We start from the raw sequence: 26,742 nt of genomic DNA on the forward strand, positions 1-26,742 counted from the left end.
AGGGGCTGGGCAGCTTCTCTGGGCAACCTGTCCCAAGGCCTGCCCACCCTCACAGGGAAGAATTTCTTCCCAATATCCAACCCAAACCTACTCTGTTTTATTTTAAAACTGTTATAACCTTCTCCCTTTCAAGTTTCCCCTCCTGTTCCTCTGCGTGCCGTTTTATGACACTGAGGGTTCTCCTTTTTTATGACATTGTTTTTAAAGTGTTTTTATCACCTGGTTTTATTACAAAATTACCGTAGAGCACCCCAAGTACTGCAGGAGCGAGGAGGGAGAGTGGCTCTGGAAATGCAGAAACTCTTTCCTGAACAGCTTGCAGGCTCGCCAGGGAAGGGGCTGTGATTTGGTGATGGATGGAGTGCTTGTTATCCAGTATATTTTTATCCATACATATATAAAGCACTTTGTGATCCCAGCGGATACAAGGCACTATATAAATGTAAATCATTATCATTATCATTAAATACCTTCTGTATCTTTTAAACCTACCAGTTGGAATCAGATACGTACAGGGCAGCTGCTATCTGGGTTTTGTTGGGGAACCAAATGTGAGAGCTGTGATTTTTGTCTTCGTTAGCAATTAAATGGGATCTCATGAAAGACTCTTATTTTTCCATCGCAATTTTTTCATGCTGCCACTGATTTGAAAGTCACTTCTCACCCACTAAGAGAAATCTCTGCAGAATTCCCTAGCAACAACGTGAATAAGAAACAGCCACCAGGTATGAGGATGTTCCTGGGATTATCCAAACCCACCGCAGGCTGTCCAGCCCTCATGAGGACGGGGAGAGGATCCACGGGGTCATGGGGAGGAGAGTTCAGCTCCTCCATGATTTATGACTCAGTGGAGATTATAGACACTTGTCTCCACTCTGTGACTCTGCAGTGCTTCTGCTTGGCCGCTGCCCAACCCTGGGGATGAGTGACTGCACCGAGCTCCTGGATGTGCTCCTGTCGCAGCCGGGGCTGCAGTGAGCACAGGGACCAAACCCATGACCCAAGGGATCTGTTCCTGCCTCACCCTGCTCCTTTTTCCTGCTCTTTAAGGGAGGGATTTGAGCCTGAGGGATCTGAAGGATTGCACATGGAGGCTTTAGCAGCACAGAAATGACCCCAGGCTGTGTGTGTTTCCATGGAGGCCATAAATGACCCAATTCCCTCTCTGCCCATAGAACAAGCCAAGCAGGCAGCACTCTGGGAGCCCCTTCTCTGATTTTCCTCAGCAACCCTATTTGGTTGCTGAAGCCTGTCTTCCTTCCTGCACTTCCAGCAAAGCAACCCAGTGGCAGCTACTGACAGCTTTTCCCGGTGGGAATTCATCTCCAGATGCATTATCCCAAATCCTGGATGGTTTGGGTTGGAAGGGACCTTAGAGATCATCACATTCCACACCCCTGCCATGGGAAGGGACACATTCCACCAGACCAGGTTGCTTCAAGCCCTGTCCAACCTGGCCTTAAACCTCATGTTTGGGAGCCAGGAGCTTGCTGTAAGGTAAAAGTGAACTTTTCAGTGCATTTTTTTATCCTTCTGATGCTCCATTGGTATTTCCCAAAGGGAAATGACAAGATGCAGGGTCAGGCTACACTCAGAATGTAATGAAGGGCAGGTTCTGGCCCCAGAGACAGGGGATCAGTTGTTCTGAGCCCCCAAGGGACCATCATCAACAGTATTTCATTTCCCCTTGTCATGACAACTAAGGGGATGGATTTAAAAATCTTGGATGTGTCAAGAGTCTGAGCCCTGGCCTTTAAACCCCACTAACCTGCAAGCAGTGGCTTGCAAAGGTTTTGCAATATTTAGTTAATCGAACAAGGTTTTTTTCTCATTCTCTATTTTTTCCCAATTTTTTTCATTCTATTTTCCCCAGCCTCTCAGGAACTGCAGCCTCCTGCTGCCCAGGGGAAATCTTCCATTTAGCTACATTTTCCTTTCTCATTTCATGCTGTAATGGGGATTCATCATAGGTGTTAAATCCATAATTTGCCATGAATCCCTTGTCTCTCTCTGTGGAGGTCAGAGTTGAGTTTAAAGGAACCCGATATTGTGGCTTTGTGGCTGTCCCTGTGGGAGAGCCCTGGCCCAACTCCCTGGAGCAGGAGGCTGGGGAGTCCTGGGTGGGTCACCCAATGCCATGTCCATGCTTTCCACCTCTCTTTGCCCACTGAAGGGGGCAAATCTGAGCACATCAGGCACCTTTAATGTAAAAAAAAAAAAAGAGAAATAGAGAAATAGCCCCTTCCAGAGGATCATTTGTCCATTTTGGCATGTAAGAAATATCCTGGGGCAGGAGAGGTTGTTCTCCTGTTAATTACCAAGGGCACCCACAGGTCAGTCAGTAAGACATGACCATCCAGTTTTACAGCCCAGCTGAAGCCAGAAGGAATGGCACAGCTCCCAGCCCATCCCAGTGCTCCTGCAGGACTGGAGGCTGGCATCTATCACACTGACAAGAGCACTGGGAATGCACTGTGTGGATGTGTGACAGAGAGATACCTTCACCACGGGCTGGGAGATGCTGGTTGAGCTGGGAACTGAGCTGGGAGATGCTGGGAGCTCTGCTGGGACGCCTGAACCATCCAATGATGACAGAGAAGCTCTGCCACAGCGGGGCAAGGCTGGACAATGCTTCACGGAGCAGGGAAAGGCAAGAGAAGCAAAAAGGGCTGGCCAAGCTCTTGGAAGCAGGAAACAACATTCCTGCAGGCTGGGCACGGGCAGGAGGCTGGCATCCCTTCAGGCAGAGGGCTGGCATCCCTTCATCCTCTCCCAGAGCGGCTCCAACCCTGCCCTGCCCTGCCGAGCCGCCGCTCCGTTTGTCACCCGGGCAATCGATGGCCGAGCGGGGGCTGTCGCTCAGGTGATGTCACACTCCCTCCGAGAGCCTCGTTCTTTGCCAGCTGACAAGGGAGGGGCAGTCAATACCTGTGTCAGGTCACCAACAACCACCGGGCTCCCGGTATGGCATCCGTGCACAGCTGGGAGAGGCACAAAGGGCTGCTGTGAGCACAGATGCAGAGGAGCGCGGGCAGGATGCAGATGGGGGAGCTGGGCCTTGATTGGCAACAGGGAGAATCGTGCGTAGGAGTGAGAGCAAAGCGAGGTTTGCTCGTGCACAATGTGAGGTGTCAGCGGTTCAGCAGCGCATGAAGCGAATAATGCCTGCTGTCCATGGGCAACCCAGGGAGCTGGAGGCGCTGGGTGGGGAAAGGGAAAGGCTAGTGGGGTGTGGAGGGAGCTGCTGGCCCCCAGCTGGCTTGTGCAGTGAGGTGCAGAGGGGTCTTGCCCAGAGCAGGAGGGGCTGAAGGCACAGGAATGAGCGGTGAGCTCAGAGGGGTCCTGACCCCAGCACCCTCACATCATTTCACAGCGCCCTCATGGCCATCACAGCCACAGTAACGGGGCCCAGGGCAGTGGCAGAGCCAGCAGAAGAGGCTGGAAAGAGACAAAGGCATGACTAAAGATCAGGAGGGTTTTTTTATCAGCCCTCTGTGCTTTGCATCCATCAGGTCAGCCCAGCCCAGCGGAGTGCAGGGAAAAGCCAAATGCTTCGTGTTCGATAAAACCACGGGTCAGAACCACGATGCCCTCCCTGCATCAAGACAAGGAATCACAGATTGGTGCAGGAACACAAACATTAATCATTTCTATCTGTGTCTCTTCCTATTTACTCTGTGGCACTTCAGAGTGCAGGTAGGAATGCTGGTGTGGCTCTGAGGGCTTAGGGAAGGGAAGCTTTGATGGGAGAGGCGGCATCAGTCAACCCCAGGGCATTTAGGAAATACAAAGTCTCTAAGAACTGTGTGAGCCCATCTGGAGCAGGGTTTGGGGGACCAGAGGCAGCATCTGCTTAATGCTGGGCTGGCCCTGCTGAACATGCCCTGATGTGACTGAACACCAGCCCCTGCTCACACCCAGCCCCGTCCTGTGGGGAGGGACATGGACCTGGCAGAGGGACCCAGAGGAGGCCACAGAAGATGCTCCAGGGCTGAAGCCAGGCTGGGAGAGCTGGAGGTGCTCACCTGGAAAAGAGAAGGCTTCAGGGAGATCTCAGAGCTCCTTCCACAGCCTAAAGGGGCTCCAGGAGAGCTGGAGAAGGAATTGTTCCCTGTGAGGGTGGGCAGGCCCTGGCACAGGGTGCCCAGAGCAGCTGTGGCTGCCCCTGGGTCCCTGGGAGTGTCCCAGGCCAGGTTGGAGGAGGCTTGGAGCAACCTGGGATAGTGGAAGAGCAAGGAAGCAGAACTAAAGGATCTTTAATATCCCTTCCAAGCCAAAGCATTCCATGGTTCTATTATATTTATAATTTTTAGTGCCTTTAAGGTGAAACAAACCCCTTCCTTAGCCTTCTTCTCCCCATATTTGTATGACTGCAAAGTTGTTATTCCTCTGCTGCGACCCTGGCAGAGCCTGAGGTGGGTGGCTCTGTCCCACAGAGAGTTTCATCCTGGCACCCACCACCAGCCCAGATGTACTTGCAGGGGATATAAAGATGTCATTTTGCTTCTCCTTCGAAGTAAGGAGAACAGAGCTCATGCAGATGCTGCCTTCCCTTCTCCTCCTCCTTCTCTCAGACAGGGTGCAAACCCCTCCAGAATGGGGGAAGCAGCACTTCCCAGCACTCAGGTGAAATGTTGCAGCAAAGTAGAAAAATTATAAAAGAAAGGCCTCATAAAATCAGCCTGCTCTGTTAAGTAGATGGCTGGCCTTGTCAAGCTAGCAACTTTGCAAGTTCCCATGTGAAATCAATCCTGTTGTGAGCAGTTCATTAACATAACAATCTATTCCTGGGTGAAAAACCACTAACACCTGCATAAACATTGAACGTACCCCATGAAAACCAGTGAAGAAAATATGTAAACAATTGAAGAGTAGAGAGATTTGATGGACAAGTAAAATACCTTTTACTAACCAATAATTGGCAAGAAGGCTGCTAACCCATTGGAGTCACACACAAGGTCTGTAAACTATATAAAAATGAGTTACATGGATAAAGTAGGAGCTTTTTCCACCATGAAGAAAGTGGAGTTTTGTGTGATTTATTCCAATAGTGAAACCCACCCAGGGAGATCTCAAGACCCAGTTTTTTAGCTCTCTCTGTGGTCTGTTTTCCAGCTCTATGCTGCTCCAGGCAGTGGCTGCCTTTCACCTCTGAGCCCCTGGGTTTTTCTGGAATGGTCAACCCCATGGAGATGCCTTCCCACCCCAGAGCCACGCAGGGATGAGAGCAAGGAAACCTGGCCACCCTCTGTTATCAGAAGGAGCTGGCTCAGAGAGCTGTAAACTTAAGCTGCTCAGACACGACATCAAATATTTAGGTTATTTGGGATTTGCGCTCGATTGTTTGATGTTTCTGTTTCGTTCCCAGTAGAGCCACTTGCTGTTTTGCCACTGAAAATATTCCCAGCAGAAAATGCAGCTTTCTGAAGACCTAAAGTTGTTCAAGGAGAAGAGACTGTCTGGAAGAAAATGATCACATTTTCATCACTTTTTTTTCTTTCTTTCTTTTTTTTTTTTTTTTTTTTTTTTTTTTTTTCTGAATTGACATCTCAGCTCTACATGCTCTGAATTTTGCATTCAGAGAATTGAATTCTATTAAAAAGTGTGGAAAAAGGGTTCCAGGCTGAACTGTTTCTGGATTTGAAACATCACCTCCTCACTTTCTTTCTTGCAGCTCAGCATTACAAACAAATGTTGAGAAAGGGCATTTACCCAGGACATAACCTCTTTATTTCCTGATCAAACTCCACTAAAGAGCCTGAAAGCTGGGAAATGCAGATGTCTCAAGCTGCCAACCATCGTTTTTGGTAATGGAAATGCTTACTCTGCTCTGCAGGGGAGGACTGGATAGACTTGGCAAGAAAGAGGATTGGAATAAAATAAAAAAATAAAATAAAAAGAGGAAAATGGTTGTGATTGAATGTGGATACACTTGACACCCCAGTGACCCTCCTCCTGTCCCTGCCTTGTGCCATTGTAAAGAGACAGGAGCTCTCACTTCAAATTAACTTAATCTGTAGAGTTAAATAATTCATGTTGATTTAAGAAAGCTTTATTCCTAATGGGACACACGTGAAGACAGAGTTAATATTAGAAGAGGCCGTGGAAGGGAGGAGAGAGGGAATTAGACTATAAAAGGTGAAGGTACAAGTTAATTGCCTATCAATTATTCACCTTAAGTCTCTGGAAGTAGCTCTCCTGCCTCCCTCCTCACACCCTCATATTGCCTTTTCCTGCTTGTGGCCAATTTCCCACTGGCACCTCTGGGACCAACCTTCCCCCTGCGCCAAGCAAGTGCTGCCTGGGAGCTTCCTGGGACAGCCTGAGGTACATGGCTGGTGATGCCTCAGGTTTAGCTTTTACATTTTTCAGGTTCTGTGCTTTAGTGTGTGGGTCTGGGCTTCGTATTAGGGATGGTGAGCTCTCTTCACAGAATAGGGAAACAAAACAATTCATGCTCCAGCTGGGGACCAAGGACAAATGATCCATGATCCAAATCTCAGGCCCAAAAGCACAAACAATGTGGGCTGAAGAGAGAAAAACAAGCAGGATGGGACTGCATGGGCTAAAGCTGGAATTGGACAATTAACTCCAATATGCAAATGGAGCAGAATTTATAAAAGTGAGAAACCTTGTGACCATTTTGGTTCATCTTGAGTGTAGCCCTGGCTGGGCTCTTGTGTTGCCCAAGGTGGATCCATGGAGGCCTTTTAATAAATCCCTGCTTTATTCTGTAACTCTGTCCAGTCTCTGTTCTAGGTCAGCCTTCCCAAGGCATCACCAGGCTGGAGGTGCCGCATCTCCTGCAAGGGAGGACAGACCAGGACAGCTCTGGGATGCTCCTGCCATGAAGGAGAGGAGCCATCCAGTTTCCCAACACCTCGTCATCCATCTGCTTCATTGTCCTGGTTGCTCCATCCTCCGGGCACGGTGGGTTCTGCCAGACAACCTCTCATCACAGGCTGAGGTGTCACTGCAAGTTGGAGAATCAGGACTCTTGGACAACTAACCAATATGATTAAGCAGGAGCCCTTTATTGTTTACATTATGCACTTATTTATATATTCTAACCCTACTGCACACGCTGATCACACATCTCTTGATTGGTGCCTCTGGTTTGTCCACACATTCTGCACACACTTCTCAGAATATGTCATTGGTTACAGTCCAGGTGGTTCACCACCCTCCTTTATCCAGTTCTTGTGGTCTTGGAATTCTGTTTCTCAGCTTCTTCTTCCTAATTTAGCACAATTTATGTCTTAGTAACCTTGATGAATTCCAGAGGGCTCTAATGATAATAACTACAAGCGGCATGGCTGGTGCACGATGTGGCCTGGTTGTTCAGATACATTGCTACAACCACAGGCCCAGGTGTCACCGCAGGCCGAGATGTCACTGCAGGCTGAGGTGTCACTGCAGGCCAAGGTGTCACCATTGCAGGCCAAGGTGTCACTGCAGGCCAAGGTGAAACTGCAGGCTGAGGTGCCACCACAGGCTGAGGTGTCACAGCAGGCCAAGGTGTCATGGCAGGCCAAGGTGTCACCGCAGGCCCAGGTGTCACCACAGGCCAAGGTGTCACCGTGCCGTGGCCACATCGGCGCTGCGAGCCAGGGCTCTCCTCTCCCTCCCCACTCCCTCCCAGGGAAACCAAAGCTCTCTTCAAAGTTTCTCCTCGCTTGGCTGCCTCGGAGATCTGGGAACTCATCGCTAATTAACGTGTCTGCAAATCCCAGCTCGGCTGCCGGGGCCTCAAATTCCTTCACGGTCCCGCGAGTGCAGAAGGATCCACGAGCGAGCCCTCTGGCTCCTGAAGCTACACGGCTGGCAGATGCATATTTTAACAACACACATCTGTTGGCAATATAATCTCTTGTATTTGCCCTCCCTGCTCTGAGCTTTGATGGAAGACTGGAGGGAACTCTCCAGTGGTTACAGCCAAAGTGTTTGCTTTGCAATTTCGCTCGATTGCTGCCTGATTTTATTTTTAAATTTCTCCAAGTCCTAATCAGGCTCTTACTTTATTTAATTAATACCCTGGCTTAGTTAAATAGATCATAAATTAAGCAGTCTGCCATTAGAGATGTACCAGGTAGCAAAAAGCCCTCCAGTGGCTTCCCAGAGACTGCCTGGCTTGGGGTCCCCAGCCAAACTACCCTGACATCCTTTGCTTGCAGAAAATCTGAATGTCTCCATATGTCCCAAATCCCATCCCATCAGATTTATCAACCTTCCCTGCTTGGGGCAGATATCCTGAGGAGAATGGGCAGGGACTCCTTCCCCAGAGAGTCTGGGCAATGGTAGGAGGGAGAGTGAGGGAGACCTGGAGAAGGGGAACCTTCTGCTTTGGGATGCATTCACAACATTTCCCAGCAATATTTGTCCCTGGAACTCCACAAAGAAAAGACTTTTCCTGATGCTGATGACAGTAATAGGCTCGTCTGTTTGAGTGTTTGGACTTCCAAGGCTATGGAATGATCTGTTCCACTACATTTAACCATGTAGATTTGAAAACAATGTGACAAAACCTTAAATATTTAATTAAAATATGGTGTAGCTCAGCATATGAGCAGGGAGGTAGGAGGCATCAGCCCCATAAAGCTGTTGTCAGACATGAATGACAGCAGCTGGAGCCTAAATCTGGAGGCATTAGGGGATTTCTTGATACCAAGGAAGTGGAAAATCTGGCAAGGACAGACAAGGCAGCACCAACACATACAAAAAACCAGGCAGGGTCATTTTTCCAGAGACAAGGCTGCGGATGATAAAGCAGGACAAAGTTCCCCAGAACTGCCTCTAACACCCAGGTGGCTGAAGAGCCCTTGAGTCACTGAGAAACCAGCAGCAGATGCTGGGCTCCCAACCACCAGAGCCCCCCCAGCCAACAGAGTCCCCCCAACCACCAGAGAGAGCCCCCCCAGCCACCAGAGCCTCTCAGCTCTGCCTCAGATGTGATTGATCACTTCCTAGAGAGCTGCATGGTTTGCACCCAGCTCCAGGGATGCCTCAGGGATCCTCTCCTGCCCAGGGGAAGTCTGCAGCCTCGGTGAAGCTGGGCAGACTGGGATGAAGGAACACCCCCCAGGCATTATCTGTGAGCAGCTCAGGCAGCCTGGCACATCCCTTCCCAACCCAGGGAGATGAAATCTGGGAGATCCAGCTCCCTCCAGACGCAGCTGCTTAGCTCACAACTACAGCAGGCTCACACACTGCATGCTAAGAGCAGACATGTCTGCACAGCTGGTGGTGCTGCACATCTGGAAGCACCAGAAATGTCTCTCCCCCTTCACAGACATGTGTTACCCCCCTGCCATGCAGTGAGTTCAGCCTGACAGGCTGCACATTGTTCCCAGCTGTCAGAAACACGGGGGCTTAAGGCTTCTATTCTTCATGTGCCACTTCTCTCCCCTCCAGTGGGGTGGCTGAAAAAACAGAGCACAGATCCCACAGCAGCCCCTGCCCTTGCTGCCAGCACAGGACACCCCATCCCAAAGGAGCAGTGTGAACTGCTGACCACCAACCCCCTGAAAAGGTGAGATCATCACTCCTACTTCCCCAGTCAGCCTGAAATGTCATAGAATCACACAATTTCCTGAGCAGGGAGCGACCCACAGGATCATTGACTCCAACCCCAGGCTCTGCAGAGACACCCCAACAATCCCACCCTGTCCATTCCTGAGAGCATTGTGCAAATGCTCCTGGAGCTCTGGTAGCCTTGGGGCTGTGACTCCTTTCCCCCCTCAGAACATCTGCATAAATACCCCTAAAGTTAAAGATGAGCTACCAGTCAGTTCCAAACCCACACTGGCTCATCGATTTGTCCTAAATTGAACATGCTGTAACTTTAATTTTCTTAAAAGGAAAACACTCTGCAAATATAAGTTGCTGAACATCTTAGGTAAATGTACCAATTAGCAACTACTATGTATATCCACATAAACATTAACTACCATCTATTCAACACATTCCATAACCCCAAAGATAATAACGATTTCCTTTTGATCCATAAAAACATCTCTCTGCTCAATCAACGCTTTGCAGCAGCTCTGACGTACGCCCTGGGACTAAATTAGTTTTGAAATCTTTAGCTCTAATTAAATAACATTATTTCTTTTGTCTGGCTCCCGCAATGTATTCTGCTTTCACAACAGAAGGAGGGAGCCCAGGCGAAGGAGGGGTTGTCGGTGAGCAAGACAGCGTTCCCCTTTCCTATTCATTTCCAGGATTATTTCATGTATGGCACATGTCAGAGCTCTGAGCTGCTGCCAAGGGTTGATTGAGAAGAAGGAGAAATCATCATTATCATCAAGGTCAGGGAAGGAAGGGATGGCAGCTGTGAAAGTTTGGGAGTAGGGGATGTTGTAGGGTTGTGGAGGGAGGAAAACAAATGCAGGGGAAATTGCAAACCAGGAATTGGAACTCATTTTCACAGTGCAGACTCCAGTGAGGTGCACCTTCAACCACAGCTGGTACCTTAATTCACTTTTGGCTGCTTAAAACTAATCAGTGTTGATCTGACTAAAAGCACAGAAATTCTTGATTTGGATCTTTTTAAAATGAGGATTTTTTTTCCTCCCTAGAAACTAACCAGGAATAAAAACAACAAGGAAAAAAGAAATCCAATCCTCAATTTAAACAAACTTAAATATGCAAATGGTTTCACTTTGAGGGTTGAATAATCAGGATGAATCTGGGAGCAGCAATACAGACTGGGTTTTGTCCAAGCTGCTTGAGAAAAATACCATTTTCATTAAGTTCTCTGAAGCCACGTCCATGCCGGGAAGCCTGGCTGACGTGCCTGCCTTTTCCCAGCACTCCTGTGGGGAGAGCCTCCCTCCTGCTCTGCCAGATGGCCAACAAAGCCCCCCAGTGCTCCCCTTCTCCAGAGCCTCTGTCCAGCTCTGCCAGTGCTCCCCACCCACCTCCCACAACAAAAGGTCCTCTACATGATTGTGGGAGTCACTTCCAGTTTGTAATTCCAGGTAATATCCTCCTGTGCTGCTCATGGGAAAGATGAATTACTGAGAAACACAGGGTGATAAAATATTAGCATGTAGATAGTTTAAAAATACTGCTTAGTATGAGACCAGTCTTTTCTCAGCGGGTGGAGTTGTCGTGGTCCTGTAGGCAGGGTAACGCATAAGTGATGACACTGACACTCTTCACATCCTTAAATTTATGGACAGACTCTCTTGAATTGGGGCATAAATCCATAAAGCTGAAGTGCCAAACACTTGGTGGCTGTGTTACTCCTGGAACTGTCATACTCTACCCCAGAGCTGCTTCACTCCCCAAGCAGCTTCCTTTGATCCTGTTCTCAGGACTGAGCTGCTCCCCCACTGCTCTCACCATGGATTCATTCCCAGCCCTCTTGATCCAGCAACAACACATTTTGTCAAAAGCTACTCAGTGTGACCACGAAGGCAGTGAATGCCCAACAAACCCCGAGGGTGTGAGGAGCCAGGACTCACCGAGGACGGTCAGCCGGGCAGGTCTGGATCGGATGGCGGCTTGGATGGCCTGGCACTCGTACACGGCGTCATCCTGGAGGTCAGCTCGCAGGATCTTCAGGTGGTGCTGACCTGACAGATGGTCTCCTACCACCAGATAGCGTGGGTAACCTGCCCAAGGCAAAGCACGGGTCAGGAGGCAGCTGGGGTAGCACGCAGTTTGTGGTGATTGGGAGTGGAGGTGGCCCAGCCTCATCCCCATGGGTACAGCTGTGAGCAGCACTGACAGCAATGAGCCATGGAGTGCCCAGGTGTGCTGAGCAACCACCCAGGGAACAGAGGGCACACAGGTGTAAGGCATCAACCATGAGGGCTAAAGAACAAGAAGTGCTAATGCTTGAAGCCTTCTGAAAGGATGTGGTGTTACTCTGTATGGGTTGAAGCTTTCTGAAGATGTATGATGATACTCTGTGTATTGTGGCTGTCTTAACTGCAATATGTGCTGCAACAAGCTGGGGCCATGAGCCCAGGGATGAGGAGAGCAGAGCATGGGTTCAGAGACCAAGCATCCCACAGCAATTCCCAGGATCCAGGCAGCTTCCTCCCCTCCTGGGCACCCAGCCCAAAGAGAGAGAAAGAAACTGCCAAATCCAGGAAAGAGACTGCACGTTTTGCTCTACAGGTTCAAAAAAGAAGTGCTGATGAAGGAGCATTAACTGAAATCCCAAAGAATCATGGGATCATAGAATGTTAAGTGTTGGAAGGTTTTGGTTTTGACCTTAAAGATCATCGGGATCCAAGTCCCCCTGCCATGGACAGGGACACCTCCCATTAGATGAGGTTGTTCAAAGCCTTCTCCAGCCTGGCTTTGAACCCTTCCAGGGCTGGGCCACTCACAACCTCCCTGGACAAGGAAAAGGGTGAGCCCTTCCACCAGGAAACCCACCACCTCCTGCTCCTCTGCAACCCACCATGGAATATCCTCAGCTCCTGGAGTCAGCTGAGGTGACACCCTGGAATACAACCATGATTAGCTCTGTGTAAAGCTTCAGCAGGGGTCTGAGGGTGTAAGAATCTGTGTCTGGGTGGGCTGTTCAGGTCGTGGGATACAAGTAATGTGAACAGTGCAAATTACCAAACACTCAGTGCCAACAACTAAATAACAATTAAGTGCAACACAACATGGGGGCACCTGCAGCCCTGGTCAGCCTGGCCGGACACACAGGATGGACACACAGGAGGAAAAGTGCTACCCCTGTGTCCTCCTGTGCCCTGTGTAACCCAGCACTGGCACACACTCGTGCTTCTGTTGTTTCTCGAGTCATCAACAGCAGGATTTGCTCTCCTGAACCGCGAGGAGTACAAATGATGGGTTTGTTTGTATTGTGCTAATTAGACACTGGCTGAGCTGGTATCACGCGAGCTGGCAGCTCCTGTGGCTTCCAGCAGCCCTGGCTCTGTTAATTGTGCAAGTCATTCACATCAGCTCCCTACTTCACTGGAGCTCTTGTTACTCAGTCGTGTTGCAAGGTCTTGCATGGGAAGCTCAGCTCTCTAATAGATGCAAAAATTGTGGCTCAGAGCTTTGAAAAACAGGTAAAGATGGGGCTGCTCACTCGAGCACAGCTGTAAATGTGCAATTATAGGTATTAATAAAATATTGAGGGAAAGAAGGAGCAGGCATTGCACTTTAGGGAGGAGCAGGGTCCCTGGAGACCAAAAAGCATGGAGCCTCCCCTGGTTTCTCAATGCTGCTTCTTGTCTAGGGGAAAACTCTCCCAGGTCACTGAGAGCTGAGCAGCGTCACATGTGTCCAAACTCTGCAGAGCCTGGGGACATTGCAGCTCCTGAAGGGCTCCATGTCCTCCCAGGCTGTTCCAGCAAACACTCTTCCTATTCACGTGAAATATTTCAGTTCCAAATTAGTGTTTTCCAGCAAAATATACAGAATAAACTCAAAACTTCCCCAGTATTGCACCTGTCTTCACCAGCTACAATTAACCCTCAATCACAGTGAGGGTGTGGGATTAAGGAATGTGACTTGTGAGCAATTTGGTCACCAAACTATAATTTGCCAAAACCAAAGCTTGAGGAAGCCACAAACACTTATCCAAAGCAAACAGAGGCTTGTAGGTCCTTTCAAACTCAGGGTATTCGATGGTTGTTTTCATTTTTGAGAATATCAAAACAGGCACTTCCAACATTTATAAAACATTTCATCCCACATTTTGGAAAGGTGACGTTAATTTCCAAGGAAATCAAACCAGGCCTTTCCAAAGGGACAGGCAATATCTGTAGGAGCCAACAGGTTTGTTTCGGGTCAGAGTGAAACAGATTTTGGTTTATTCCAGGCATCAGTGCCTATGTTTGGGTGGACTGGAAGGTGTTGGAGTGAAATGAAAACATTCCCCAAAAAAATGCTGGGTGAGGAGAGATCCTGCTTTCCTTCTTTATTGAGGATGGCTGTGGAATTTTTTTTTTTTTTTTGTTAAAGTTGGGATTACATGTGTGAGATGGTATTTTTGGTTTGAATTTAGATGTTTATTAGTTTTTATTTATATTATAGTTTTATAAATTGTGAGTTTTATAGTATCTTTTTTTAATATGTTAAAATGGAGTTGTATTTTATTTATAAGTGTTTTTATGGATAAATTGGTTAATTAAGAAATTACACTGAAATTAGTTTTATTTTTAACTTAATAACTAATTATTTGTGACTAATTTTATTTTATTTATATTTAAATGTATAATTTATAATTTTAACTTAATAATTTATTTAAGTTAATTATTTATTTTATTTAGATTTATTATTGTTATGTTTATTTACTTTTATTATTGTTGTTTTATTTATATTTTTATTATTTATTTTATTTCTATTTAATTTTCTATTTAATTATGTAATATTATTTAAACTTATGAAGAAGAAGGTGAAGAAGAAGGATTAGTTTTGGTTTTAAAACATTTATTTTGCTATATATATAAAAATTGTACATATCTATATGTATTATATTATATATTATATATAAAATAATATAATATAGGTTTACTAAATTTGATTATTCTATTCTATTCTATTCTATTCTATTCTATTCTATTCTATTCTATTCTATTCTATTCTATTCTATATAATTGTGTTTAATATATATATAATATTGTAATATTTAAAATTTTTAAATTATAAGTTTTTTATTACATGATATTATACACTTCTCTTTAAAGTATACATACATAATTTTCATTTCATTATTTAGTTTTGGAAGGTTTTTTACAGTTTTAGGTTAAATGTAGTGTTTTCTTGGGGGTTAGTTTTTGTCACTACAGAAAGTTTACAATCCTCAGTATTGTAATATTGAAATAAAATCAATATAGCTGGATGGGACGTGTCTGTGCTTGTCTGGCCCTTGGTGCTGAACCAAACAGCAGCACTGTGGTGTTTCACCCCACAGACACTTTGGGCCGGGTGGGTGTGTGGTGTTTCACCCCACAGACACTTTGGGCCGGGTGGGTGTGTGGTGTTTCACCCCACAGACACTTTGGGCTGTGGGTGTGTGGTGTTTCACCCCACAGACACTTTTGGCTGGCTGGGTGTGTGGTGTTTCACCCCACAGACACTTTTGGCTGGCTGGGTGTGTGGTGTTCCACCCCACAGACACTTTGGGCTGGCTGGGTGTGTGGTGTTTCACCCCACAGACACTTTGGGCTGGCTGGGTGTGTGGTGTTTCACCCCACAGACACTTTGGGCTGGCTGGGTGTGTGGTGTTTCACCCCACAGACACTTTGGGCTGGCTGGGTGTGTGGTGTTTCACCCCACAGACACTTTGGGCTGCCTGGGTGTGTGGTGTTTCACCCCACAGACACTTTGGGCTGCCTGGGTGCTGCACTGGGCCCGTGGGGACAAGTCCAGGCCTGCAGGAGCTCTGGTGGTGCTGGGATGGAGCTTCCCCCCATAACAGGGGCTGCTCCTCAGGTTTCCCTCTGGCAGAGAAGCTTTAAGGGGATGGTGAAGGAAAGGAGTCAGTTCTGATGGAGGGTTTGGATGCAGAGCTTTATTCTGGCCCACAGGCCTCTGAATGCAGCACCAGCTCCAACAGAACTCCCTGAGCCCGTGGTTGCTGTTCCTTTGAACCCCGGGAGAGGGGCAGGGAAGGGGCAGGGAGCCACCAAGCAGGGACAGGAGGGGAGGGACAAAGGGACAAAGGACGCCTGGATGGCCCAATGCCCCCCAGGGGTAGAGGGCATCCTTTGGATCTGCCAATTCCCTTCTGGAATGCCAGGACTGACAGACAGTGCTGGGAGGGGTCAAGGAGGGGAAAGGAGAGGGGACTGACACACCTGGGAGGGAATCTGCAGGGGAGGGACCCGGGGTTCTGAGGTGAACCCTGAAGTCCCATCACAACACCTCAGTACCCAGGGTTCTAGCGGGGTGTCTCTACTTACTTGAGAGGTCCCGTCCGACGCCCAGGGCCAGCCCGTCCTTGATCCAGAGCACGATGCCATTGTACTCGGGGATGGCGCAGAGCAGCGTCACCGGCTGCCCCGCGATCACCACCTGGTCCTGCGGCTGCTGCGTGAACGAGGACGCCTGGCCTGCACAGGAACAGAGAGGAACAGGACACTGTCAGCTCTGCAGGGCCTTCCTACACCATGCACTTCCTTGGGATGCAGAATGCCAGCACGCTCCTGGCACAGCACAAATGGGAGACTGAGCTCGGCAACTCTTAATTATGTGTTTGCTTAATTATGTGATTGCCCCATAGAATGATAGAATGGGTTGGAAGGGACCTTAAAGCTCATCCTGTTCACAGGGAACAATTCCCAATTCCCAATATCCCACCCAGCCCTGCCCTCTGGCAGTGGGAGCCATTCCCTGTGTCCTGTCCCTCCATCCCTTGTCCCCAGCCCCTCTCCAGCTCTCCTGGAGCCCCTTCAGGCCCTGCAAGGGGCTCTGAGCTCTCCCTGGAGCCTCCTCCTTGACAGGTGAGCACCCCCAGCTCCCTCAGCCTGTATCCAGAGAAGCCCTGGAGCATCTCTGTGGTCTCCTCTGGACTCACTCCACAAGCTACACGTGTTTCCTGTGCTGAGGACCCAGAGGTGGACACAGCACTTTGTGACAGACAAATATTTGCAATATTTTTGCTCCCTAGGGGGAAAAGAAAGCTCCAACCAAGAGGCACCAGCATTTCTTGTAACTGTTTTATTCCAAATTGTGGTGGTAGTGTTTCAGCCACAATGATCACAGACAGAGAAGCAGCAGGATGTTCAGCAGCAGCTGTATTTTATATTACACATAATAAAAGAGGATGTTGATCCTCTGCTTCTGAGCCTTGCTCCCACCTCGTCTGCTCTCTGAAATCAGGATGTGCAAGGAAATAACCTGCTATAAAACACACAGGGAAACAACCAACTGCTGCTGTTCTGCTCCCTCCCCAGGTGTCACCTCCCGGCGTTTGCTGGGAGCTTCCCACACATCCGGAGGGGAAGGGAAGGCCCAGCTCTGCCTCAGCACTGCCTTTCTCGAAGCTGCATTGTCAAACTCACAAATTTCTCCTCACCCTTCCCTACCTGCAATCCTGCAATAACAAATCCCAGCCCCAGGTCATCTCCTGCCATGGTGGGATGTCTCACACCTCAGGTGTGACATGGCACTTCTCATTTTCCATGGGAAGCTCCAGTCACTGTAACCTCTTCCACAGCAGAGTTTACTCAGCGTTAAGTTTTATTTTCACTCTCCCCTGGCTTTGCCATGATTGAAAATTATTCAGAGAATCAGAGAATCCCAGAATGGTTTGGGCTGGGAGGGATCTTGAAGCCCATCTCATTTTCCCCCTTGCCATGGGTGGGGACACCTTACACTATCCCAGGGTACTCCAAAACCACATCCAACCTGGCCTTGGATGTTCCAGGGATTCAAAGTGTTAAATCCTGCTATTTCTTTTTCTCTCCATAATGAGTGCGTGGGACAACCCCAAAATCCCCCTGCAGAGCCACAGTCTGAAGCTGGAAGATCCTAAATGTGGGGCCATTTCAGGCAGATCTGCTGATATCTGGGCTGCTGTGAGTACAGTTTTTTGTGTGGGTTGGTTGTAGAGCATCCCAATTGCTCTGCCCCCACTTAGTCTTGCTCTGATTCTGGATTCAGGAGATGATCTGGGAAAGAGGTGTTGGGGGAAGGCGGAACAGGTGAGTTGCCCCTCATTGAGTGACCTGTGGGGTTTGTAGGACCAGGAGCCTCTCTGGGTAGGAATTATGGCCCTGCATCAGGCAGGAATTCAGAGCCTGTGCCCTCCACTGACTGTCTGTGTTCAGTCCATGGAAGGGGACTGGGCTGGAGGAAAAATTCCTCTTGAAAACCAATTTGTCAGAGCAGGACAGTCTCCATGTGATCCACCCCAAATCAATTCAATCCTAATTTACACCGACTCCATTTAATCATTGCCTGATGATTAATCCAGAACCAAGGTTAAGTGTGACACAAGTTCTTGCATCTGAACTTGTTTCCAGATGAGCTGCAGGACCTTTCCTACAGGGCAGGGCTCTGAAGCTCCATCATTTCCTAGCTCACGCCGTTGAACCAACGCGTGCCCCCACATGAGTGCTTATATTTAAATTTAATTTATTATAGCTTCAGCTCACTCTTAGCCACCTAAAGGAGCACAGGGAAAAGCAGAGCTGTCCTTTTGAAATTCCAGATGTGTTACATTACAGGAAAGTAAAAAGCCCGGCTGGAATTTTTGCAGATCTCCAGGAGCACCTTGGGCACCTTATTTGTGGGTATTTCAGAGATCCCACGTCTTCCAGCACCCACATATCTCCAAGGAACTCTGATTTTCACCCCAGATACTCCAAAAGACCACAGTGGTGGCTCTTGGCGTGGTGCTGCCTGCACAACAGGGCAGGTTAATTCCAGAGCAGATTCCAGCTTTTCCTGCTGCTAGGCACTCACTGGAAGTCATGGTGGCCTCTGACACAAACCCTTGTGCTGAGATTTAGATATTTGATTTCAAAAGGAACATGAGTCAGCTCTGATTTTTTTTTTTTTTTTGATTCATAAAGGACAAACGCTCCTAGGATAGCAGGGACAATGGGATGAGAGAGAAAACTCAGAAAGCAGAAAAAGTGGGTGTTTTGCTTTGCCTGTTTTGTTGTTTTATTTTAATATATACTTTCCACCCACTAACTGGGTTTTCACAGCTCACTCTGTAATCCTGACAATTCTCAAGGCAGAGCTGGGCGAGCAGGGACAGTGCAGGAAGGCAGCAATAACCCAGAAAGATTTGTTTTATCAGTGAGAATTATCAGGTTGTCAGCTGGGAGCTGCACGAGCTCTAATGAGAACTCAGAAGCACAAAGTGGTGTCTGTGCCCTCTGCAAATGCCCATTAAGCACAGGCTTCATTTGGTAATTGCTGCTGGAAATGAAGCTCTTTTTATGTTTTATTTTTCCTTTTTCTCTTATTTCTTGATTTGTTTTAAAGACGAGCTGATGGCCATGGAAAATCAGAGCAGAAACATGGCATATGTCTCCTGTATTTTCCTTCCCTGTGTTTGTTCAGTGTGAAGAATTGTCACTTAAACCCATTTTTTATTCATCCAAGGCTCCATTTCAGCTACAAACAGCTCAGGAGAGGAAAGATGGGTGTAAGGACCTTAAGAGCATTACCTGGCCCAGTCCCTGCTCCACAGCAGGATCATCTCTCCCTAAATCTCAGATAAAATAAAAAGAAAAAAGTACTGAAGAGAGAGCTCAACTCACTTTCAAATCAGCTTAAAGTCTGATTACTGGGTTTAACTGGGTTTGGAAGATCAGAGGCCTGTCCACGTTACAGCTTATGTCTTAATGTCAAAGGAACGAGTAATTTGCAGAAAAGTTTTAAGGGAGATAAGATACTTGACAGAAAATAACTGAAAATGAGGAAAGATTGGGAAAGGGTGATTTACAAATGCAGGCTGAGCGTTTTCAGCTACAAGAAAATGGGCTGAGAGATGTCAGTTGGGTATTTTTCTAGGAATGTTTAAAATGGAATTACAAAGTGATGCTTTGGTTTCAAAGCAGGAGGTTTGACTCTAACCTGTTGGGCAAGCAGGAGCTTCCCAGCTTCTCCCCTTCCACTATAGAGAGTTTTAGGCACAAACACTGGTTAATCCAAATCTCTGCAGAATTGGAGTTCATCAGACAGTCATGGAATTTTTTGGGTTGGAAGGGAGCTTAAAATCCATCCAGTGCCGCCCCTGCCACCTCTGCCATGGCAGGGACCCCTCCCACTGTCCCAGGCTGCTCCCAGCCCTGTCCAGCCTGGCCTTGGGCACTGCCAGGGATCCAGGGGCAGCCACAGCTGCTCTGGGCACCCTGTGCCAGGGCCTGCCCACCCTCACAGGGAACAATTCCCAATTCCCAATACCCCATCCAGCCCTGCCCTCTGGCAGTGGGAGCCATTCCCTGTGTCCTGTCCCTCCATCCCTTGTCCCCAGTCCCTCTCCAGCTCTCCTGGAGCCCCTTCAGGCCCTGGCAGGGGCTCTGAGCTCTCCCTGGAGCCTTCTCCTCTCCAGGTGAGCACCCCCAGCTCTCCCAGCCTGGCTCCAGCCCTGGAGCATCTCCATGGGCTGCTCTGGACTGGCTCCAGCAGCTCCAGCTCCTCCCTGTGCTGGGACCCCAGAGGCAGAGAGGGTTCACCACATGAGCCCAGCAAGAGTCCCGGCATGGCACCCTCATCACCATCTCCTTATCACCTCCTGCTGCAGAAAGCATTCCCAAATGGATTTGGGAAGTGGTGCATAACAAAGCAGGGAGATGCAACAACATGTCCATGTGCCCCCAACCCAAGTGTAGCCCTGTTTTACTTCTACCTCACATCTTCCCTCAAGTACAGAGACTTGGAATATTTTCATAGAAATGACTGAGTTGATGCCTGGCTTCCTGGGAACTTCACAGGGAGTCACTGGACACTGACTCTGCTCCTGAGAGTGTCCACTGAGGATCTGCCCATCCAGCACAGAGATGCTCTGAGCAGAAGCAAAGATCAGGATCTGAATTAGTTGTTGAATTTTTTGGTTTTGTTTTAAAAACAAACAGCTATGGAAATGAGATGCTAACGATGCCACTTGGCCAGGGTCCAGCACCAGCCCAGTGTCCCACTGCACTCTGGAGCTGCCCTGCAGCTGGGTGTGAGCTGTCACCACAGGTCACCTGCTGTCACCAGAGCAGCTCTTGGTCCCAGAGCCTTCCCATCTCCTCCTGCTTGCTGCTTTGCCCCTCTCCCTGAGGAGCTGCCAGTGTCACAGACATCTTTTATGAAAAATCCTTTCCTTAGGATTTTTCCTCCTGAGAAGCTGAAAGGCCTCAGGAACAAAATGTAAACATTGATTATCTGCTGCTGTGGAATGCAACAGGTAGATCTTTGATTGGCCCATGTTGGATGTTTGTAGTTAATGGCCAATCACAGCCCAGCTGGCTCAGACTTTCTGTCTGAACCACAAACCTTTGTTATCATTCTTTCCTATTCTATTCTTAGCCAGCCTTCTGATGAAATCCTTTCTTCTATTCTTTTAGTATAGTTTTAATATAATATATATCATAAAATAATAAATCAAACCTTCTGAAACATGGAGTCAGATCCTCATCTCTTCCCTCATCCTCAGACCCCTGTGAACACGGTCACACTGCCAGGCACCAGCAGGACCCCCTTGCTGGCCCCCAAAATCCTGCCTTCCTCAAGGAGCCTCTCTCATGGGGGGCACTTCTGCAGCCACTGAAACCCCCACGGGCAGGAACAAAAGGGGACAATAAAGGCACCACAGTGAAGAGCAAGCAGGCAAGAACACTAACCCTGCTTTCAAAAACCCCAGGCTGGATCCTTGTGAAGTCACAAGCGTGTCATAAAAGCGAAAGGAAGAAAAAAGGAGGAAAAAAGAGAGAACCACTTTAGAACTTTTTCTATTTCCTTAATGGATTTTGTACCTGTGGCTCCTGTTTCTCAGTATTTCTCTGTAATGTCGCCTTGTTCTTTCAAACAAAGGCTGAAACTCTTCTCTGTTTGTGACTTCCAAGGGAAATAACACTGCCAGTGCCAGGGCATTGCTTTTCAGATGTCTCAACGCCCACGGATGGTGAGAAGGCCCAAAAATCCTGTTTAACAACCCAGAAAACAGAGGAAGGTGCCTACACAATGACATTGCCATGGTCTGTGCTGCAGCAGGACCTTGAAGCCCCTTCCATCGCTGAAGCCAGAGTCTGTGACAGGCTTTTAAAGCTCTCTGAAGACTGAAATCTGTTTGCATGAGTTCCTGGCTGAATTATTTCAGCCTGCAGCCTCCTGTGCCCAAACCAGCAACCGGGAGCAGCACAAAGTTAAATTTTCATTACCCAAGAGGAGTGAGTATTGTAGTAGGAAGCGAGGGACTCACCGAGGGAACAATGACTCATTAGAAATGGAGACATTGTGGCTGCTTTTATGTAAGTGAAGCTTTGAATGTCCATTGTGCTCTGAAAAGAATTAGTCCTTTTTGTTGAGGAGAGCATAGAAGTGGAGAAGGAGGACTATGAGCTCCTTGTCAAAATATTACTGTTCTGAAATGAAAGGCCTGGTGATTAGGAGTGGTGGGACATTCTCCTTGTCCCTCAGTGGGAAGAGCTGATCCCTCCCTCAGCTTGGAGCCGTCACGACGCGTGGTGGGAGGATGATCAAGGGGCTGCTGTGAGACATCCTAATCCTACACAACATCCACGAGGGGCTGGCTTCAGACCAAGCAGATCCCACCCGATGGAAATCAGGGCACTTCAGCCCAGGGGCTGAAATTACAGCTGATTTCAGGAAAATCAGCCCAGCTTGGGGCTGGTTTCTTGTGGCGTGATGCCTGGAGATGGAGACGTCACTTGGCCATGGAGAGGGCTGGGAAGAGATGGCTCTGTTCCCACATCTCCCAGCACCACCCCACCACTGGCTCTGCAGCACCCCACACAGCCCCTGCTGTGGCCCTGTGACAAACAGGCTGGCTCCCAGTGCTCCTTTGGGTCCCCTCCCTGGAGCCAAGGACACCGAGCCCCTGCACAGGGCCCATCGTGCTCCACAACACGCGCCCACATTGATTTTCAGATGAGGAGGAAGAGCAAGCAGACAAAAGCTTTACATTATTTACAAAGCTCTCTGGAATTGTCAGTCATGGGGAAGCACAGGGAGGGGCTGTGCAGGCTGCAGAGCTACTCATGACCTCATGCAGCCCAATTCTCTCCCTGGTGGGACACAACACCCAGACCTGCACTGAGGTGGAGCCCGAGGCCTGGCTGGGCACAGAGCACAGGGAAGAGGGAGCCACGAGTTCCCAGGGGCAAGGATTTCTCCAGACAAGGACAGAGATGAGCTTTTCTTACAGCATCAGAGAAGCAAAGAGCTGTGGCTGCCCAGGCAGGAGCAGAGGGATGGCACCAGTGATGCTGTCCTCAGTGAGGGGATGGGGATCAGCCCCTTGCTGGTGATGGCCACAGCCATGTCAGACACTGCCTTGGGCTTCACTGCACAAATAAGAGAGGTAGCTTGAGTCCAGCCCTTGCATGAGATTCCTGTTTTTTAAAATTTGGCTTCCTTGGGGAGAAAATAAAATCAAATCCGTTTGAACAAAAATGTCAGTTTGGCCTTTTTTTGGAGAGACTGCGTAAGTCCTGCTCACGTGGCCTCAGTGCTGAATTATTCAACTTGAAAGAAACCAAAGCACAGCACAAAGTCAGGGGATGACTCAGGTGTATGGCACGGTGCTGGGCACTGCCCAGCTGTGTGACCGGGCAGAGGAGGGAAGCAGGAGCTGAGCTGGTGCCTTGCTCACCCACAAGCACACAGGGAGATGAGGCTTTCCCTGGAGCACAGCCTGGGGGTCCCCATTGTTCCCAGCACCTGTGCAGCTCCCAGGGAAAGGTGTGGGATGCACTGCGGTGAAACCAAAGGGATGCCCAGGAAAAGCAGTGAAAAGTAGGGCAATGAATCTGGGGAAGGGGCTGGAGGAAAGGAGGCTCAGGGGGGACCTTCTCCCTCTCCACAACTCCTGGACTGGAGGGGGCAGCCAGGTGGGGGCCGGACTCTGCTCCCAGAGAACAAGGGACAGGACAAGGAAATGGCCTCAAGTCGCAGCAGGGGAGGTTTAGGTTGGATATTTAGGAAAGTGGTCTTCACAGAAAGGGTTGCAAAGCACTGGAAGGTGTGGTGGTGTTCACAGGGGTCCCAGGATGAGGGAAGAGACGAGAATCTTGACTCCATGTTTCAGAAGGCTGATTTATTATTTTATGGTATATATTATATTAAAACTATACTAAAATAATAGAAGAAAGGATTTCATCAGAAAGCTAGCCAAAGAAAGAAGTGGAATGATGTTGTGGTGTGCTGTAATGTCCCATTTTGGCCTTCCAGGTCATTCCCCCAGGTGTGCCTATGCCTCTCTCCCTTCCCCCTTGCCCCCATGCTGAGTGAGTCCTGTCAATCAGGCTTAACATTCCAGCAAGGCGTCGTGTGGTTGGTCAAGTTCAAAGATGCCCCTATGCCCAGGGGTCATTGGCCTGTCTGGGTGTCATCTTCCCCTGAGACCCTGCCCCTCTCACCTGGTTGGTGGCTCACCTGTACCTCCCCTCCCCCTGTCCCTGAGCTTAAAAAGGTGATCAGAGCATGCGGCCGGGATTCTGTTGGAGCAGTTGCTCACGTTCAGACCTCTGTAACCATGGAATAAACCTCTGGACATTAAACCCTCCAGCAGAATCCTCTCCTTTTTCTCTTCACCATCGCCTCAAGCCATTCCTCCTGAGGTAACGGGGTTCCTAACAAGCCTGGACTCGTTCAGTGCCCAGCTGCAACCACCAGCAAGCCAAGGTGTCTCTGGGGTGATACACCGCAGTTGCTGCCTTTGGCCCAGCAGCAAGGGTCAGACTGGCCCAGGCACAATCTAACTGGTAATATTGGGAGCCTTTTTCCAATAGAATGATAACAAAAGCTCATGACTCTCAGAAAGTCCAAGCCAGCTGACTGTGATTGGCCATTAATTAGAAACAAGCAACATGGACCAATCAAAGATGTACCTGTTGCATTCCACAGCAGCAGATAATTATTGTTTTTATTTTCCTCTGAGGCTTCTCAGGAGAAAAATCCTGGCAAAGGGATTTTTCAGAAAATACCATGGCTACAGGAAGGGGCTGTCCAGGGCAGTGGTGGGGTCCCTGTCCCTGGGGTGCTCACAAGAGGTGTGGATGTGGCACTTGGGGACATGGCTTAGTGATGAATATGGTGGAGGCGCTGAGTTGAGGGATGGACTTGATAATTTTAAGTCTTTTTCAAATAAATGACCTGTGGTCTTAATGCCAGCTGCCAGGGCAGAGTTTAAGGTGCAAAGCCAGTGCTCTGCTCTCCTGCCTGGCCATGACCAGCTCTCAGCAAGCCCACATGCTCAGCTGAGCTCATCCCACAGTGATGTCAGATATTTTCCTGGCACTGCTTTGAGAGGAACCATCAACATCCCACTGTGTCCACTAAGTAGCTTCAAACAGGAAACGGGGAAATTTTGAGTAAGACATTAAACCTTTCAGAGATCTTTTTGTCTATTAGTCACAGAGGCAAGAGATCTGAACTATCGAGTGTTCTGCTGGCTTTGATACCCACATGAAATCCCAGCACTGCTTTCAAAGTCACTGTGAGGAGTTTGATCAGCCATGCAGAAAGGGTTGAAATGTCATCGCTGCTCTGTTATTAGCTGCCGATTGGGAAAGGTGTAAGAGTATCCTTACCGTGGGATATTTATTAGCAAACTCTTCCCAGCAGCAGCTTGGAGAATTACCTCTTGTGAGATTAAAGGCCTGCTCCTGGGAGCTGCACTGCTAGGAAACAAACTAATGTACTGCACTGAGGTGCCAAAAAGCAGCATTCAGTGACCTTACAGCCTGGATCACACTGAATATTCCGGCTCCATGGATGACTCCAGGCTCCATGCATGGTTCCTGGTTCTGTGGATGGCTCCAGGCTCCATGGATGACTCCAGGCTCCATGCATGGTTCCTGGTTCTGTGGATGGCTCCAGGCTCCATGCATGGTTCCTGGTTCTGTGGATGGCTCCAGGCTCCATGGATGACTCCAGGCTCCATGCATGGTTCCTGGTTCTGTGGATGGCTCCAGGCTCCATGCATGGTTCCTAGTTCTGTGGATGGTTCCTGGTTCCATGCATGGCTCCAGGCTCCGTGGATGGCTCCAAGCTCTCTGGATGGCTCCTGGTCTGTGGATGGCTCCAGGCTGTATAGATGGCTCCAGGCTCCATGGATGGATGGTTCCAGGCTCTATGGATGGCTCCAGGCTCCGTGGATGGCTCCAGGCTCCATGGATAGTTCCAGGCTTCACAGATGGCTCCAAGCTCCATGGATGGTTCCTGGCTCCATGGATTGCCCCTAGCTCCATGGATGGCTCCAGGCTCTGTGGATGGCTCCAAGCTCCATGGATGGCTCCAAGCTCCCATGATGGCTCCAGGCTGCTCTGCTCTCCCAGCCTCTCCTGCTGCCCAGATACACCGAGCTCTGAGCAGGCAGCATTATCTCCTTAATTAGACAAGCTGCCAGAGCTGGGATGTGTGCTTTGGGGCACAAAGGACTTTTGCATCGTTGGAGGTAGCGGCAGCAAACTGGGTTAGGCGGTGTTTTACCCAGGGCCAGCACAGGAGGAGGGGGGGAAAGCAGGAAAGCTGTTGCAGCGGGTGTCAGAGGAGCTGAAGGGTCAGCAAGAGGCAAAGCTGGTGGTGTCACTAAAGCTGTGGCAGAGGGGTGTGAGAGCTTCCCCATACCCTGGGCTGGGGCCAGCACCTCATCCCAGTGTCTGGGCTGCCGTGGCTCCCTCTCCAGGAGCAGCTGTAGGCTCTGAGCCTGTGCCAAGGCTGCTCAGGGCACAGGTGATGCCTGTCCTTGCTGGGAACAGGGACAGCAGCTGCTCCAGAGGCACTGGAAACCCTGGGCAGGCACTGAGCACCAATCCCTCATGGAGACAGGAGCATAGGGGAATAGATTTCCTCTCATTGATCCACCTGCAGGCCCGGCTCCACTGAGCACTGCCAACGACTCCAAGAAATATTTTGTTACCGGCGCTCGTGAGGAAGCTGTGGCACAGTAAGAAATCACCATTTGTTCTCCTGTCAAGGTGCAGTGTCCTGGCACAGCTCCCCAGGGCAGGCTGATGGGCTCAGGGAGGGGAACAGAGCAGGGGATGCTCCTGCTCTGGTAATTCCAGCCAAGCAGCTCTCTCTGTGGCAACTGCAGCTGCTCTTTGGATGATAACTATTTGTAGCTCAGAA

General features: G+C 49.1%; 1 protein-coding gene across 3 annotated transcripts in view; it reads right to left on the bottom strand.

Moving 5' to 3' along the window:
* Positions 1–26,742, bottom strand: part of KIRREL3 (kirre like nephrin family adhesion molecule 3) — a 417,878-nt gene that overhangs the window by 97,819 nt on the left and 293,317 nt on the right. For all 3 annotated transcript variants that reach the window (XM_063178568.1, XM_063178566.1, XM_063178569.1), the window contains 2 exons: positions 15,885–16,034; positions 11,469–11,618 (listed from right to left, as the gene is read on the bottom strand). In XM_063178568.1, coding sequence (XP_063034638.1) covers positions 11,469–11,618; positions 15,885–16,034 — 300 coding nt within the window. The remainder of the gene's footprint in view (positions 1–11,468; positions 11,619–15,884; positions 16,035–26,742) is intronic.

The sequence above is a fragment of the Melospiza melodia genome, chromosome 29 (genome assembly GCF_035770615.1).
Source record: "Melospiza melodia melodia isolate bMelMel2 chromosome 29, bMelMel2.pri, whole genome shotgun sequence".
Taxonomy (NCBI): Eukaryota; Metazoa; Chordata; class Aves; order Passeriformes; family Passerellidae; genus Melospiza; species Melospiza melodia.